This window comes from Excalfactoria chinensis, chromosome 2 (genome assembly GCF_039878825.1).
Source record: "Excalfactoria chinensis isolate bCotChi1 chromosome 2, bCotChi1.hap2, whole genome shotgun sequence".
Taxonomy (NCBI): Eukaryota; Metazoa; Chordata; class Aves; order Galliformes; family Phasianidae; genus Excalfactoria; species Excalfactoria chinensis.
In genome coordinates, this window is record NC_092826.1 from 99,808,910 (window position 1) to 99,826,496 (window position 17,587).

Consider the following 17,587-nt stretch of genomic DNA (forward strand, 5'->3'; position numbering starts at 1 on the left):
TTTGCTTCTTGGAAAACCAAAATGCTTTCCAGCTCAATATCTGCAGAAGTAATTAACATTAGCACATCTTCTTTCAGTTGACTTTTAAATAATTAAACAAGAACACTACCAAGATCCACAAAACTTCTAAGGCTGTCACTCTCAACTGAATTTCATTTATTAGATGAGCCAAATCACTTGGAAAATATATTACAAAAGCAGAGTTTGTCCTGGTAGGAAAACAAACTAATTGATCTTCAAGATATTTTCTATCTTTATTTTCTATGAGTTTGTTTAGTGTTCCTCAAACAAGTGTCTCAGCTCTTAAGTGCACTTATTATTTAATGCAAGTTTAAATTCATTTTCCCAGTAAGTGCTTTTGAACAATCCAGATCTATTACATGCAATGTATTTTTCTACTACTTTCATCATTGGAACAGAACCACAAAATAACATCACAAAACTCTGAAATGTTATTTATAAACTTGTGTTGTTCACTACAACTCATTCTGTTACTCTCTAAATGCCCGCATATTTTCTTTTCAACATTTTAACACAAATTGAAATTATTTTTACAAGGATGGGGAGATCAAATTCATTCTTGTTTCAAAAAAGTCAGTACCATATTAGTTGTCTTTTTTTCCCTTCCTTAGACTTTTGGCATGTCCTCAGTGCTCCAAGAGATTTAACGGATAAAAAATAATCCTCCAGCACATTTCCACAGTGCTTCCAGGCTTGCAGGGCTGTTGGAAGCTCTGGTGATAATAGAGGACTGGAACATGGAGAGCTGGAGATGATGATGAAACATAGAACAGCCCTTCAGCACCACACAAGCCAAACTGCACTCATTGCAGGCTGAGCTGGTAGGCTGGTAGGCAGTGGAGGAACAAAGATGTAGGGGTGTCCACAGCCTCCTAAGCCTTCCCTGTAAAGCTGTGGCAGATGCGTCTTATCCAGAAATGATAGGGTCTTTACAGTATATACATTTTAACGTTTCCCTTTTGATCAGTGGATTTATTTAGATTTTTGTTCTTCCCCAGCCATCCACACAAGCCTTTACTTCTTTCCTTAAAGACATCTAGCAGAGAACTTGTGCTGATCATCTTTTCTCTACATGAGTACATTTATAAAAACAGCAGTCTAAATGACTGTCATATCATTACAAATTCTTCTTGTTCAGCTTTCCTTTTTCTTACTGCTTTGCCTTTTCTCTTGCCAGACCTATGTTTGAAATGCTATTTAAGGACATTCATTTTGTTTCAAGTATATATATAGAGTGCCACAACTAGGAAGAACTTGAGATGAACTGCTCCCAAACAGTTCAGCTGCAAGTTTGCAAGTTCCTCACAACTGCAAAGTATCAGCCAGACATTAAGGGACCTATAATTTTTAGGATCTTTAGGGAAAGAGGGAATGTACCGACACTTTTCTTACACAGTAGAATCTATTCCACTCCTTCAGTACCATTAGACTCCACCCTGCAGTGCTGCACAGTGATCTCATCTCTCTGAACAAGGAGGCCCAGAATACAACAGACTACTTTTTCCCCCCGGACTCCCACAAATATACTAATCAAGAACCGACTCCTCCTCCAGACAGTACCCCATTCTAATATGTAATGCTTTTCAAACAGACGTATCTTGCTACTACCTCAGCACCATAGGGCTTGTACTGTATTTCAAGAGGAGGAGTCTCACAGCATTCACAAAGCTCTGCGGAAAACAGCCCATGCATTGCTTCTTGCCCTTGCACAGTTTCAACCTCATTTCCCTCCCACCGATTGGTTCATACAGAAGCAGAGATCCCTGAAAAGCAGAGGGGACTATGCAACAAGGAGAAATTGAGCCTGTCAATGGTTTACAGGCTGTTTCCACTCCTGGGGCAAACAGTTCCAGGTATACTGAACCATGACAGAGGCCCCAGCCTCCACGTACCCAGTTCTCAGTACTCTGCTACAGCACAGCTTGCCTGAGAGATCCCAGTATTTACAAAGCTCTGTGCATTTACAAAGCCACTTCAGCTTTGGCTTGAACCTCAGAACGAAGGGAAGCAGAGAGCAGAAAGATGATGAAATAAAAACCCATACATATAGTAAGGATTAATTTATTCTACCAATGTCATTATATCTTGCCACCTAAAGGATTTTTCATATAAAGGATTTTTCATATAGTTGAAGTCCAGTACAATAATTTTTTCAACTTTTTAATTCTTAACCTGTTACAGGAGGTACTGTAATGTCTAGTTTTGAGAATAACATCTATAACACACTGTATAAACATTTGAGGTAGTCTAGCTAAGTAAAATTGAACTGAAAAACCTCTTCTATGCTCCTTATAGGCAGTCTATGGGAGGCTGTTGCCTGGTAGCATATTTATCACTCTGCACATTGGTATGTACTTTCTCAGAAAATGCATGAAAAAGCTTTTTTGTTTTTCAGAGCTATGGTAAGGAGATTCAGGGACCTACAGCACTTGGGCTATTTGGTCTGTAATTTTACAGTATCACAGCAGATCTCACACTGCAGAGTGCAGTCACCAGACAGGTAGAACAGCCAAGACTTCATGAACTTACAAACCAAATCAGTGCTGATGAATTTGGTGAATGAACACAATCTTGATAAAGTTATTTTAAATATCACAGTATTTCATAGCAAAGCACTGGCTAGACTCCCAGAGGCAATACTTGAAGCTCCAAACTGGGGATGAAAGACCACCATGTCTGTAGCTGTGCTTGAGTATCCATAAATCATAGAATCATAGAATGGCCTGGGTTGAAAAGGACCTCAAAGATCATCCAGTTTCAACCCCCCTACTACGTGCAGGGTCACCAACCACCAGACCAGGTTGCCACATCCAGCCTGGTCTTGAATGCCTCCAGGGATGGGGCACCCACAACCGCTCTGGGCAACCTGTTCCAGTACTTCACCACACTCTATGTGAAAAGCTTTCCCCTAATATCTAACCTAAATCTCTCCTCTCTCAGTTTAAAACCATTTCCCCATTGTCCTATCACTATCTGCCCATGTAAACTGTTGTTTATAATTTGTTTATAAGAAGAACAAAAAGAACAACAAACCTCTCAAAAACCAGCGGAGGTGCACAGCATTTATACAACACTGCGGGGAGAAGTGTTTACAAACACTTTACCCATTTCCTTGGTTTGACTCAAGTAGCAACAATCAGAAGGATATCTTCATGTAACAATGTAAAAAGGTTGTTCTGTGGGTTATTGCTGAAAAAACAACACTAAACACTTTGAAAACAGCAGTATAGCTGGATCTAGTGTATTTTCACTGATGTCTTGGAAACAGCAGTAGAAAACTCAAGTACCTCACTGCTTTGAAAGAGAGCTACAGAAAATGCCAATGTTTTAACCCAGATTTTATCAGCTCTGAAAATACTGACTCAACTATTGATCTTTTAGCCTTAGCCACTCTGACAGGAGGTATGAAAAGCCCATCTGGATTGATTTAGCTTTGGTCTCCTGAAACAAGTACTGCCTCTGTACACATAGTGATGTATTTAACATTATATTAAAAAAAGCCTACATGACTAAAAAAAAAGATCCTATAACCAAGTGATATAAATACTTCTGGTGAATTGGGTACATTAAAAATCTCTACACCAGCACTGTTTACTCAAAATTAAAAGGACATTTACTGAAGTAACACGTAGCACTTTTACAATAAAAGGTCTGAAGAATATTTTTTTTCCCCCCAAACACTCTCTCAGATCAGCTCCATTAACTACTTGCTGGTGTATCACTGCTCCAGATCAAGCATTTCTCACTGGTGACAGAGTATTTGAGAACTAAAAAAATCTTACATTAGTAATTACGGTGTTTTTCTCAACACAACGCTAAGCATGACTTAAATTATGAGAGATCCGAAATAAGCTTTAAAAGCCCTGCATTACACTGCCACACTATGGTACAATCAAGATCTGCAAGCAAGAATATAACAAAAAGAGAATAAAAATAACTTCTATAATAATTTTAGACTGCAGTATCCACTATTCATTTTATTTATCTTCTACTTCCCTAAAGCACTAAAAACAAACTCGTGCCTTGTTCAGCATCAGCTACCTAAGTGAATTATACTTTAGGATTTTGCTTCTGTGATGTTTTTCAAAAATGAAAACAATTTTAACTTCTGCAAGTGTTAAAACGTGTAGGAAAGTTGATACCAGGAGCAATCTTTACTTTGCTGGCTGCAAAACATAGAGGTTTTTGTTCTCCATAATACTATGTGATCTGAAAGGTTTTCTGTTGACAGCCAGAGGAAAAAAAGGTTCAAAGACATTCTTCAAGTATTTTTGAGGTTTTCAAGGCAATGCTATAGAGTTTTAGCATCTATATCGAACACATCAATGATTTGTTTATGTTAAAATAAAACTCATTTCAGACTTACAAATATTTCAATATATTTAACATGGCACAAATGGGAAAATTTTCCTCAACGCTGCTAAGCTTAATCAGACTTTATTTTTTCTGACCTTGAAGCACAGCAACACAAGAAGTCTGAAATTTCACATGCAGCTCATGAGTCAAAGCATACATTATTTTAATTACTTTGCCATTTACATGGCTTATACCTTCCATAGCGTTTGTTTTTCAAGAAAGCTATAAGTCAACCTTGTATGACCATTACCAGCACTGCTTTATTCATTTTAACATTCAATTTTTAAAGTGTTTTTTCTAATAAATCAAACATTACACATATGCAATCAGCTGAGGCCAAGACCATGCCAATTACTTTACCTGTAAGAACTTGCCATTATAAACATTTCCCACAAGGCATAATGAAATACTTGCCTGATGCCACAAGACTTACAAGAATATCCTGCACTGAAGGATATTAAATAAAGATTAGATGGCTAGCTGGAATTTCATCTGTTCCACTCCTTACTTAATTGCTATTGTCACCACTTCGGTTTATAAGAAATGGTATAGTCTAGATGCATACCAGCTCTTTACCATTTGGATGGCTCACTCAAGTTTTTAAGACCCCAAATTAAGCACCTTTCATCTCTAAACACTTCCAGCCACAGAAAGATGACTGCTCAAGCCATTAATGAACAGGCATTGTTTTTTGTACGTTGTCTGTCTCTAGGATACATACATACACATGCATGCCTGCTAGCACAATTTCTGTTATTAGGCTTCTGTGTTCAGTTACCACACAATTTTAATAAGGTTGTTTTTGTTGTTGGTGGTGGTTTTTGTTTGTTTTTCATATTCACTCAAAGCACAATCCATCAAGTTAAACCTAGAACCTTAATTCCTCATAATAGTCAATGTTAATAAACAGCAAACAGTGAATATTATGCTCATTAAAAAAAGTTCCAGTCCTTCACTAATGCACGGGCCTCCTGAGCATTCCTGAACAGGATCAGCCCAAAAAATTATAACCTCACACCTGGTAGCAAATATGCAGACTATCTTCTGTAACTTGTGATTCTGGAAGCCCTTTGGTAGGAGAGGAGTATAATCAACTTGACAGACACTGAATGAAGACAATTTATGGAGAGAGCATTCTTAACAGTTTTAATGGTTAGTAGTTGCCCAGGAATCATGCTGAACTGTGAGAGGAACTCCTCACTCAAATCTGGCAGCATTCTGTTCTGAAAAATCCTGCTTTTAACTGCACCCAAAGATTTATCAGCAGATACTATGGCACTTCTGTTATTCTGCCCATTTTAGTTACAAAAACATATTTTCCTTTCCCAACTGAAAACAAGACATATCTTCTTCAGTTAGTCATTCAGGTATCACAGCTAAGTATTTAAAATTAGATAACCTTCTTTAAAACATATATTTTATTTAAATTATAAAGATTTAAGATGAAATTGACTACTGAAAAATGCTATTTCTTACTATCATATCTTCCCTTACAGCCTACTCTTTCTTGAAGGATACTGTATTCCATATCAGATTAATTGGGGTTCTGTCACACCGAAAAAAGATTAGTTATGTTTAATGGCATTTTTAGCTCTACAGATTTATATCTTCCTCAGAACAATCAAAATCACGCTTCATTGCTTCATCAGGCATTCCATTCTAGGAAACTACAGGAAATTGTCATACCTTCCTGAACTTTTCCATCTGCTTATAAAGATCTGGATCCAGCTCCTGAGACACATCTTTCATCCAAAGCAGAGCTCCTCTGTATTCAGTCCGATACTGTTCCATGCGATTTACTGTCAGCCACGTGTCTGAGATGGCCCTATATCTGAAAGTCTCCACTTCTTGATACAACCTAGTCAAAGGAGCACGCAGTGCTAATCTGGGGGAAAACATGAAGAAACGAGGGGAAGTAAGTCATTCCACAAAGGCATGCAAATTAATATAATTACTGATACTTTGCTAGTAATCAAAAGACAAAAATTGAAAAAAAATCACTTAATTTTCACTCTGTGTTCAGACAGTTGTACAGATTAGTTGGGAACATACACAAAACTGATAGTTTTGTATGCATATTCTGTTTCCAGTTCTAGCAAAGTAGCAGCCTTTCACAGTTTCTTTCACTTACTCATGATAGTGGAAAAGAAACCTTTCCTAATCTGTATATTTTATTTCACTAAAATGCTTAGGTTTACTTTTTAAACTTTCCTCTTTATAAGTTGCATTTAACAAATGTAAGAATATACCTGGGATACTTTGTATTACTGAACACACACCACAGATGCAGCAGGATAGTCATGTTAAGCCTCAAAAAAAGCGTTTCTATTAGCCTTTAATCTTCACATGTACATGTAAACAAAGAAACGATCCATCCGGTGCCTAATTAGCTGATTTCTTTTTCTTTATTTTGAGGAATCCAAACAATTCTTTAGAAGGTTATTTATCTTCAGGAAGGTTTTAGGGATTTTCTTAAATGTTTGTTCCAGATACTGCACTTTGGAGAGGCAGCAGGGGACACTGTTGTCTTCCCTATGCCATCAATTCAGCTCCTAATGGGATCTCAGACTAGACAGAATTTCTCCAACTTTTGCCATGCTTCCATCTGCTGCTTCTGCTTTCCTGTTTCTTGCCAGCAGCCACCTCGCTGGAATGGGTTCAATCAGTTCCACACCAGGGTAGAGCTAGTTTAATTTGTCACTTAGGGACTTCCTAGACCCACAAGGATTTCTAATTCCAGCTCCAACAGCCAGCAAATTTCATTTACTTGATCTACAGATTGCTACTGGCGTAAAACATAAGTAACAACTATCCTCACTCCAAGATGAGAAGAAGAAAAGAAAGACAAATATCTGTTTTATTTTTATGGGAAGTTATTTTAAATGATGTCTTAAGCGCACATGAAGTAAGAGATACAATAAAATGTGAACTTCTTTCTGTGTCTTTTTTGGGTATAATTCTACAAACACCTCACCAGTCATTCAAAGGAAAATTTCATTTTACACAGACAGATCGTACAGTGTAATTTGTGAAAAATGTTCAGCTATTTAAAAAAGCAAATCATTAGGGGTTTTTGCTCAAAGATACCTTACATCTGTTCTGAAGATCTTACTCATGGCTGTTCCTGGATGTGCTAATGACCAAACCGTAGCCCAAGATAAACATGAAATTCTCAGTACTTGGGAGGTGATGTTCTGTTTTGAGCCAAACAGTTGTACTGCTCAGCTAAAGCTGGAAAGGGTCATGATAACTAAAAGACTAGAGAATTTGATTTTTACTTTGTCACAGAACTGAACTTTCTCTTCTGACTGACAGAAAACTTAAAGCTCTCAGAGTACTGATATAAAAAAAAACAAAACACAAAAAATATCCACAAAACCAAAATCATCCACACAAGAAAACCTAACAACACCAAGTACTGTTGCTTTTAAACCCAGTGAAAAAGCACAGCCAGTGAGACATCAAGAAATCAATGGAAAAGGAAAAGTTTATGCATTTCTGTGTCCCTATGAATCCTTCAACTTCTACTAACTTGCTCCTACCCAATCTACTAAGGTCAGCAGGATGTTTTCTTGGGATTCTTTCTGTAAGGTTAAAGCAGGAAATGTTTTTTTTTTTACTTGAGGTGTGAGACTCTATGGTCCAGAAAAAGCCACCTCCTACCCCTCCCAGACCTAGACACCTCCCTACAATAGGATTGCTGCAGTATTTTTCCACACAATGAAAACTGCAACTAATCAGGAGAGAGATCTGAACCAGCTCCTTTACTGTCCCACTGCTAGAAAGGCCATGCAGATAGCACCTGTATAGCTTCAGGACTGCTGAGCTGAACAGACATATGTGGAGGAATCTGGAGATCTGGAGATACAGCAGGCCCATGGAACAGAGAACAGACCCAGAGAAAGTACTCAGAGCAAGCCAGAAATACTGTCCATATTTCAACAGTCAATAACAAATGTCTTATTGCTTTGTTATAGGTATGCGTATCTATAGGGGTAAAATAAATTATAGCAATGATGAATCAACTATCATTATTCCCTGTGATCAGCTGGTAATTCTGACATACATACCTTTGCTGAGAAGAAAAGCAGAGGGCCTTTCCTGTTGCTTGCATCATTTTTCCCGCTCTTGTTTTATCCTGAGAACCCTGTGATCGAAGAAATTTCCCCAATTCATTTTCTTCCTGAGACAGAACTAATGAAAAATAAACGAGTGATCAAACATGTTATTTAAAATGTTACTAACAGCTTTTAAACTGGCCTAGCATCAAATAGATTAAGTCACTCCAAATCCAAGAAAAACACAGAAAAGCTAATTTCATGGAATTCCTGAAGTTTATAAATCAGAATGTTTGATGAGTTTCCTTTACTTAACAAGAATCACAAAATTTTGTCAGTGCCAAAAGTCAATAAAAGAACATGCTACTTTCTTCTTGTACAAGAAAAAATAAATCATGGTTGGATTACATAAAGGACCCAAAAGTGGCTCAACTGTAGCATCCTTTAGCCTCTCCCTTTCTTTAAAAATGAAAAATGAAAAAAATATCCTTTTTTAGTACCAGGACTACATCAGTTGATCTTAGGTTATTTACACTGAAGCAAATATTTAGCTACGCTACCCAAAGCTTTTTCAGTTGTTTTTAATCTTGGTCTTTGTTTTTCAAGCTTGACTACAACTGACTTTTTTTTACTATGAAAAGCCTAGTACTTCATGTTAAATATCATCTATTTTCAAATTACTCTGCAGCAACATTTTTTGAACTCAAGAATTTTTCACATGTTAAATAATATTTTTGAATTTGTTTTTTTAAAATAAGCAGATGAACAAAGGTATATGTTTATATATCAACATGTTGGCTACTCTCAGTTTGGAACATTAAATTTCTATGATCTCACATCCTTACAAAAACATTTAATGGTGGCCTCATCTAACAATCTTTCAAAGTGGCTGTCTTCAATAGCACCTATTTCATCCCAGCTCAGTGAGGAGAATGCTCCAATATAATGAAAAATGTTATGAAGTCCTCTTGTCATTCTGGTAAATGTTGACAATGAAATCATTGCAGACTCGTAGCATACTACGACAGAGTATGCTGCGTGCACATCTTTGTGTAGGAAATTTCACCTACTAGTGTGAAATGCATCTTGAACTCCAATACACTGCTAGTCTGTATTAACAATTTTACTTCAATATCCTGAAACATCATTTCTGAACATCTTCTTTGGACAGGCAAAAGAAAAAGAAAAGTGGAGAAAATATGTATGAAATTGAACAGAAGAAAGTAGGTGTTTCCAAAGTTGATTCACTTTTCTAGGCCAGAAACCACAGCAGCAGAGAGTCAAAAATATTAATGGTAGAGATGTATGATGGGAGCTGTTTGAAGCTTCCCAAATGACGTTCCTGTCTCTCACTAGTGACTACTACTAATTAATGTCTACCTGTTGCAATTAAGTCAGCATCATCAAATTCATCATAATAACATGGATCAGTTAATTATAAAACTAGTAATAAGACCAATGTTCTTCATAGTCAATCTTGATAAATACAGAAGAATTCAGAAGAGTTAGAATTTCTAGTGCAAGACATCTGAATTTAATGGAATGGGAAAAAACTCATAAATCAAGCTATCCCCCATAAATGTTGCTCTGTAGCACTATATAACATCAAACATAAAACTTAACATGAACTTGGAGAACTATAAACAATTAAGAAAGTCTACATTTAGGTGTCTGCAAGGAGCGTTATCTTTAATTTTAATTAGGATTAAAGCAGTGGTTCCCCATTTCCATTTTTACTTTTTCACTTGTTAGATGATTCCATACTGCAAATCTCCTTATCATTTTAACTACTGTATTTGATCATACTTACAACAAATCCTTTTTTGATAAAGTTCTATTGCTTTCAACAACTCCATACACGTTCTCTGAATTGAATGGAACAGCTGGAATTGAAACAGAATAAACAAAAAGATTCTTTTTTAAGAGTATGCAAGAAATGCTGAAGATTAAAACACAAAGAAGAGCTTATCTTAAATTTTGTTGAAATTACTAGAGAATTGTATTTTCTTCTTGAATTCTGAGTAACCTTTCCAGTTTGAAAGTGTATCTGCCTTGTTAATTGTGTATTTCTTTCAATCACTTTATTCATTGAAACTATATAGACAGATCAGTCAAAACATACATAAGGAAAATACAGACAAACAACATTTTGGAAACAGGCCACACAAATGATATTTAACCAAAGTACTGAGGATTTGTTTTGTAATTAATATCTTTCGATACGTATGAAGATGTACTGATCTTTGTTCTTGAATACACTCCAACAAAACAAAGTGCCTGTCAGCAGTTTCACTGAAATGTATTAAGGGGTAATAAATACATTAAATATTCAATACTACTAAGTGGAATGGAACAAATTCATATGGGTATGCCAACAGTAAAATTCTTGATTTTAAACTGGACATCTTACTGTCACAGCTCTGGTTTTCCAACCAAATTGATAAAGCAGCAGCTTCCCAATAAAGTACAGAAAAAACATCAGTCTTGATCAAGTCCAGTGAATTAACAGGAAAACAGAAATTATCACTCTTTCTTTCTATTCATCTAAAATCTTCAGACTGCAATTTAGACTTCAACTTTGCTTTATCAAGTGTTAACAACAGCAAAATGGACTGCTGGCACAGTAATTGTCATCCTTTGGCACCTGCTTAACCTCCTGTATGTATACTAGGACCTTGTCTTTTAAGAAGAGAGCATGACTCGCAGTTGAAAAGCTGTTAAGTTAAAACATTTTTCCTTTCTTTTTTTTTCTTAAATCTTGTAAACAAATTACACTACTTATATTCCCACATGAGGTAACAAAGCATCCTGTCTGGTGAATCTGCAACACCATAAGCACAGCACAAACTCAGGTGCATATATTTATAAAATACTATTTCAGTCCCTTTAGCTTGTTTCACAGTAATACTTCCCACTTTCAACCTATCATGCGGGCCTCATACATGCCTAGTATCCTTTAAGACATATAAGTTATCACTACCACAATCAGTCTACAAATATTTGTGTGCTGTATAAATTTCTTGTATTTCAGCTTTAACACATAAAGACCTGAGAATCCTAATTCAACAATTTTCTAAGAAAAACAGTGACATAAACCAGACCATTACACTACAAAACGACACCCATGAAATTCAGCTGGACATTAACTTGGTTATTACACTTTGGAAGTCCATTCTCTATCTTTCTTGATTTTGTCAAAGCTGTTGAAGCTCTTCAGTTTGTAGAACCTTAGCTTTTTTCCAGTGCGGCTGAGGGTACTGACAGTTGGGACTGCATTTGTCACACAGTAGGATTCCTTCTCCCAGTTACTCTTTAAAGACTCAGAGGCTGCCTTTTTGCATGCTCAAAAACAGTAATCCGTACAAAAGCCTTAGAGAGCAGACTGCACTATGTAACAATTCCTGATAATAAACAAAGGATGACCTCTTGCTCCTCTTGGCAACAAAGAAGTAAAAGCCTGCCACAAAAACCTGAAAATAGGTATGAATATAAATTTTTGTCTTACAAAAATGTCACTATATTGCTCGTGTCTCCCTAAGTACTTTTGCCCAAAATTAGAAAGGATACTACACAAAACTAATGACAAAAGTGTATATATATTATTATATCGTATGTATAGGTACATATCTTAGAGGCTTGATGGAAATGAAAACATCTTGGAAGTTATGCAGACATTACAAACCTCTAATGACAAAAGTGTATATACATTATTATATCATATGTATAGGTACATATCTTAGAGGCTTGATGGAAATGAAAACATCTTGGAAGTTATGCAGACATTACAAACCTCTAGTTTTGCATCCAGATCTGCATCTGAAGCCACAACATGTTCATCTTCCTTTTTTCCTGTGACTTTTATAAGGGTTTGCTTTGTTTTCCAGTATTTCTGTTGCATTTTATTAACCACAGATTTTTCTTGGCTTTGAGCGTATTGATCATAAAATTCCCTTGGATAATTGCTAAAATATTAAGAAACAAAATAACAGAACTTCAATATGATGCTCAAAAAGTAAGTCTAATAAACTATATTAATAAATTTACATCCAGAGTATTTCATGAATATGCAGGCATGTATATTGTAATATGTATCTTATGCATTAGTAACAAACTTATTAAAGCAGTAGAGTTCCACCAATATTTCCTATTCTCTTTTGGAAAATAATACACTGCATTTAATCTGAATGTCCTGGGCATGTAATATTGCCAAATAACCAACTGCTAAGAAATCTTCGCAATGCATTATGGAATAATTTATAGTCCCTAGAATCAAAATCTCATTTTTATGCAATTAACAGAAAAGTTTAAAAGAGCACTAGTAGAACTGTTAACTAGACAGCAATTTTCATGCAATTTCAACTGTATCAAGATTTCACAAAGGTCATTTAAAGAATATCACCTAAAGAATGAAATTACAATCTTTACTGTCATTTTTGAAAATTGAATAAATAATTAAAAAAAAAAAAAAAAGAATATTTGTCTCTTTTGAGTAGGCTGTGTGAAGAATAGGTAGCTCACTTCTTTCACTGTGCAAAGAATAAGTAACAAATGTAGGTGAAAACTGATAATTTCTTTTTTCAGCCGCAAGGGGGATGGGAAATGTTTACTGGCAGATGATTCTGCATTACATTCCTATAGTAAACCCAACAAAAAAATATAATATAAACACAAACTGCATATTCCACGATATATTTATACCATATGAAGCATAGAAAATACAGTCTCTCAATGAAATCTTGATCTCTTTCAGTAACAGTTATCCCACTATTAATTTCTGCAGAAGTATGTGTCCTTTCCCTTATTGTATAAATTAAGATCTGCAAAATTGCTGCAGCTTATGAGAAATAATTGGTTGTTAAAATGTATTAAACGCACTACAAAAATTAAAAGTCTTTGGTGCACATATCCCTAAAAAGGGTGGCAGCACTACCCTACACAGTTATTAATGACATAGTTTGACCTGAAAAGGAACTTTGCTTAACAGGCATACGCTATTCGCATCACATATATTTCTGCACAATCATTACACATACTCTGGCAATTAAAGCCTATCAAATTAGGTCAAACCTGTACTGACCTGACAGATGTAGCACCTATAAAAGACAGAATTTACAATATCTAATAAATGACAAGGACGTTTAGATCCCTGCCAAATCCCCCTGCATTATGAGAAAGCTGAATACAATAGTTTAACTAATAAGAACAGTGTTATACTGCCTCAAAGAAGAAAATAAATAAATAAAGAAGTAAAACTGAACCAATTATGTGGCAGTATTAAGGCCCGAGCTATATGCCAGTTGTGTGCTTTAACCTGTGCTACAGCTGTGCAAACAACTGGTATCTCAGTTCAGTGGTCAAATGAAGAAAACACCATAATTCATTCGATGTCAACCAGCATTAATAGCTGCCTTGTTTGAGTTCACTGGAAATTCTGATGACATGGTGGGAAGAATAAAAATGAGCTGTTAATGCAAGGTCACAAAAAAGAAAAAGTTCTGGGATTAATAGAGATTCCTGAATTAGACAGATAAAGAAACTGGAGGAAGATGAAGAATACAATCATTTACCACAGACAAATTCATCTACTAATATAATTTGGAGAAATATCTAGCTCCTGCTCATTCTTATACAACGGTTGCATTATAAACTAATGCCTCCTATTTCAATATGCTGGCCTATGTCTTCAGAGGCAGATGCTGGTGGTAGGGCAGTAGAGGCTGAACCTCCCCATCAATGTCCTCTTACATGTTGTTGCCAGGAGACAGATGGCAGAAGAAGGACAGTCTGACAAAATGGAGTCTCATGGAAGTGCTTATGAAGCAAAAGTGTGGAATAGCATTCCTCCATGTGGAAAAAATGGCACCCAATAACATTCACCGTCTCTGTGCTGAATATTCACGGAGACTGAACAGCTCATGTTAGCACGGTGAAAGTTGGATTGCATGCGCAACATTTTCCTATCAGAAGCACTGTCATAGCAGCAGTGAAACCTCTACTGGGGCAGATTTTTAAGAGCACGGCATGAAGGTGCTTGTTCATTGCTGGTGAAAATGCACGGCTATTGGTGGTGACTGTGTTGAAATATAATGTTTAATAGCTGAGAATCTGTTCTATCAAGTAGCGTTATTATGTTCTTTGTATCTGTTATTTCCATGGAAATAAACAGGAGGCATTACTTCCAGAGTGATCTACATAAAGCTTTCATTATCTAATGAAATATTTGGTGAATAATTTTTACTGGTAGGCTTTTGTCAATACCTTTTAAAATGGATTTTGTGCCAAACAATCATGGATATATTTAGGTTTCACTAAACAATAAATATAACTAGAGGAATGATCTACTTTTATTTGGTTGTTAACAATAACAGCAGATATATCTCTTGAAATAAGATGGCTTACATACTTCCTACCATTAGATAGGAAATTTCTAACACATGCTGTTTTCAGCCATGTAGTCAGTTCACTTGTTTTTCATTCTTCAATAACTTGGCAATTTTTCACTTTGTATTTTTATTCTTTTTCAATACAATATCTTCTAATGACTTCATATGAATACTAGATGCCAGAACACAATGCACGATAGTCCCAGGCAGTGACAAACCAACATGCCAAACACCGTTACCTCTTTAGAATAATAAAAAATGATGAAGGCACTTACTACTTATGACCATCCATGTTTCCTATGTTCTTCAGACACTAAATAAAATAAGAAATTATCAGTTAATACAAATATCTTTAAAATATAATTCTTGTGTTAAACAACAGGAACACTGCTTTTTCACATAGAAAAATTACCATGTTGTAGCATCTTACATATCATGTTATGACAGATTTTCCCATTTGCAGACCAAATGCTCTCCTTGTGTAACAGACAATTCTTACCTATATCTATGGCACACACATTTAAGTGGTGTTGCTGATTTTTATATTTTAGCAACTCTTCCAGACAAACAATTTTACCTGGCATAAATTCAGCAATTTTTGACTCAGCAAGGCCAAAGTTTACATGTTAGGTATAATCCTCAGTAAAGCTTTTTTTCCCCCTAAAATTTTAGTCACAATACAGTTCAGCTACTTGTTTCACCAATGCCCCACTGATCTACTTTTGAGAAAAACTAGCTTTGTCATACCCCAAGCCATGGATGTGAAATTTAACCACCAGATGGTTTTTCTTAGAAGGGCGCCATAATTCCTGTGGACAGTATATGATTTGAATGTGTTTGGATTTTAAATTTTAAGTTATTATCTTCAGTTTGGATACGTAGTGAGCTGTCCAGATGGCATGTGCATCATCAGCAATGGAGCACACTCCTTCTAGGTCAAATTCACAAATCGAGCCAGACACTTCTTATAAATAAAAAAAGAAGAAAAAACCAACAAAAGCACAACAGAAAACAGCACCTGGCATTTCCTCTGTTGCTTTCAGAGTGGACTCTGCACTAATTTGGGAGAGAATGAACAGAGACTACAGTGGGAAGTCATGATTGGCATTACAGCTAACAAGGTGCTGCTTGAAGACAGTATGACAAGCACTGAAGTGGAAATGGGACTGGCACAGCTTGCAGGGATTCGGACACAGCTATGCAAACCTGAGCACTTCCTGCAACTGTGAAGCACATGTACTCCCATTTGCAGTCAAAAAGAGCCAAATCTCTGCTCTCTGTACCTGTGAAACTTCCTGGCAAAGTTCCACAAGATGCTGGAAGATCATATCAGAGCAGGATATTTTCCTGAAATGAATTTTCGTGAAGTGCTCCTAAGTGCTGCAGGAGAGACGGTGAGAAAATTCATAATCCTGTGCTCCAAGCAGAGTTAAATGGTCAGGCCAACAACCAAATAACAGAGAGGAAGAAAGAAAGAACTGCTTTGGATTGCTGTTTGCTTTACAGCACTGACATGTCAAACAACATGCAGAATGGACAGCAACAGGCATGGCTTTGTTTTAGTTTTTAGAGTCATAAAGCACAGGCAATTCCAGTTTTCTAATACCTGTCTCGACTTCATTGTTTAAATACAGGTCCTCCTTAAGTCAACATGTGCAAGAGATAGGAACACAGGATTTGGCTTGATTAAATACCCATGACTCAGTTACTGAGCAGCACGCTTGGTTTAACAGGAAGCAAAGAACAGCCTATCTAGGTAAAATGATATGCACATGATGTGGAACAAAGTGTAGCTACCAACAAGGGGAATGGGTCTCAGGCACTGACCTTAAAATACTGTACATGCTCACCTTACTCTCCTAGAAACCAGCAACCTTAAAAAAAAAAAAAAAAGAGAGAGAGATAAGGTGACATTGAATACTCATTTTGCATGCACAGCTCACATTCTTTTTTCCTAAATATCTGACCTTATATTTGACTCTGAGGTCTTACCAACTGTATTCCAAGTCCTACACTGCACCTCTATGCCCTTTGTGCAGTATTTTTGTAGTTCTAAGTGCCTGAAGACTGTGTCAAAGGTACAAAAATGAAGGCATGTGCCTCTGTGTGACAGGAAGGCACATGAGAAGTTTGAAACTTCAAGGCCTGCTGAGACAGTTTGGTATGGTCATATAGGATGGAGTCTTACCTACGCTGGCTGCTAGAAATGGTTCCTGGCATGCAGTATAACTCAGATCACAGTGAGAGAAAGGTCCCAGAGAGCTCTAGGTGACACAGACATAAAGCCTGCCAGGGAGACTGCAGCAATTAAACAGCGGGAACCAAAAGCAGCACAGTGCTCAATATCGGTCCCTGCATCCCTTTTATTTCTAATGCAGAATCAGCTTTTGGTATGAATGAGAATTCAGGTTGTATGGACAGCTCGGTGAGTACTGGTTTTGAGTGAAAAGAATTGTGGTTGCTCAGAAAGAATCATGTGACTTTTGATTGAGCTTGTGGTTTATCACCTATAATTTCCATCCCGAAGAGTTCCTCGATACTATTCATTCCAGATGTTGTTCAAGGAATTTTCATAAAGAAATTAGTTATGTTTCAGCTGAGTTTCACTTCTCCCACCAGCTGGAAAACCAGAATGTCTGCTACAATTTTGCAATTCTTTTAGCTATTAGTTTAGACCACAAAATTGCACTCGGATTGGGTCCAATGATCTCCACTTACACAGAACTTGTTACAAGTTAGGCACACTTGTGAGATATTTGCAGTACTGCA

At 36.4% G+C, this 17,587-nt stretch overlaps 1 protein-coding gene across 1 annotated transcript in view; it reads right to left on the reverse strand.

Moving 5' to 3' along the window:
* The window catches only part of ICA1 (islet cell autoantigen 1), a 69,152-nt gene that overhangs the window by 42,714 nt on the left and 8,851 nt on the right, over positions 1 to 17,587 (reverse strand). The window contains 5 exon segments of the mRNA XM_072328611.1: positions 6,064 to 6,262; positions 8,448 to 8,571; positions 10,246 to 10,318; positions 12,226 to 12,397; positions 15,094 to 15,131. Of these exon segments, the coding sequence (XP_072184712.1) occupies positions 6,064 to 6,262; positions 8,448 to 8,571; positions 10,246 to 10,318; positions 12,226 to 12,397; positions 15,094 to 15,131 (606 nt within the window).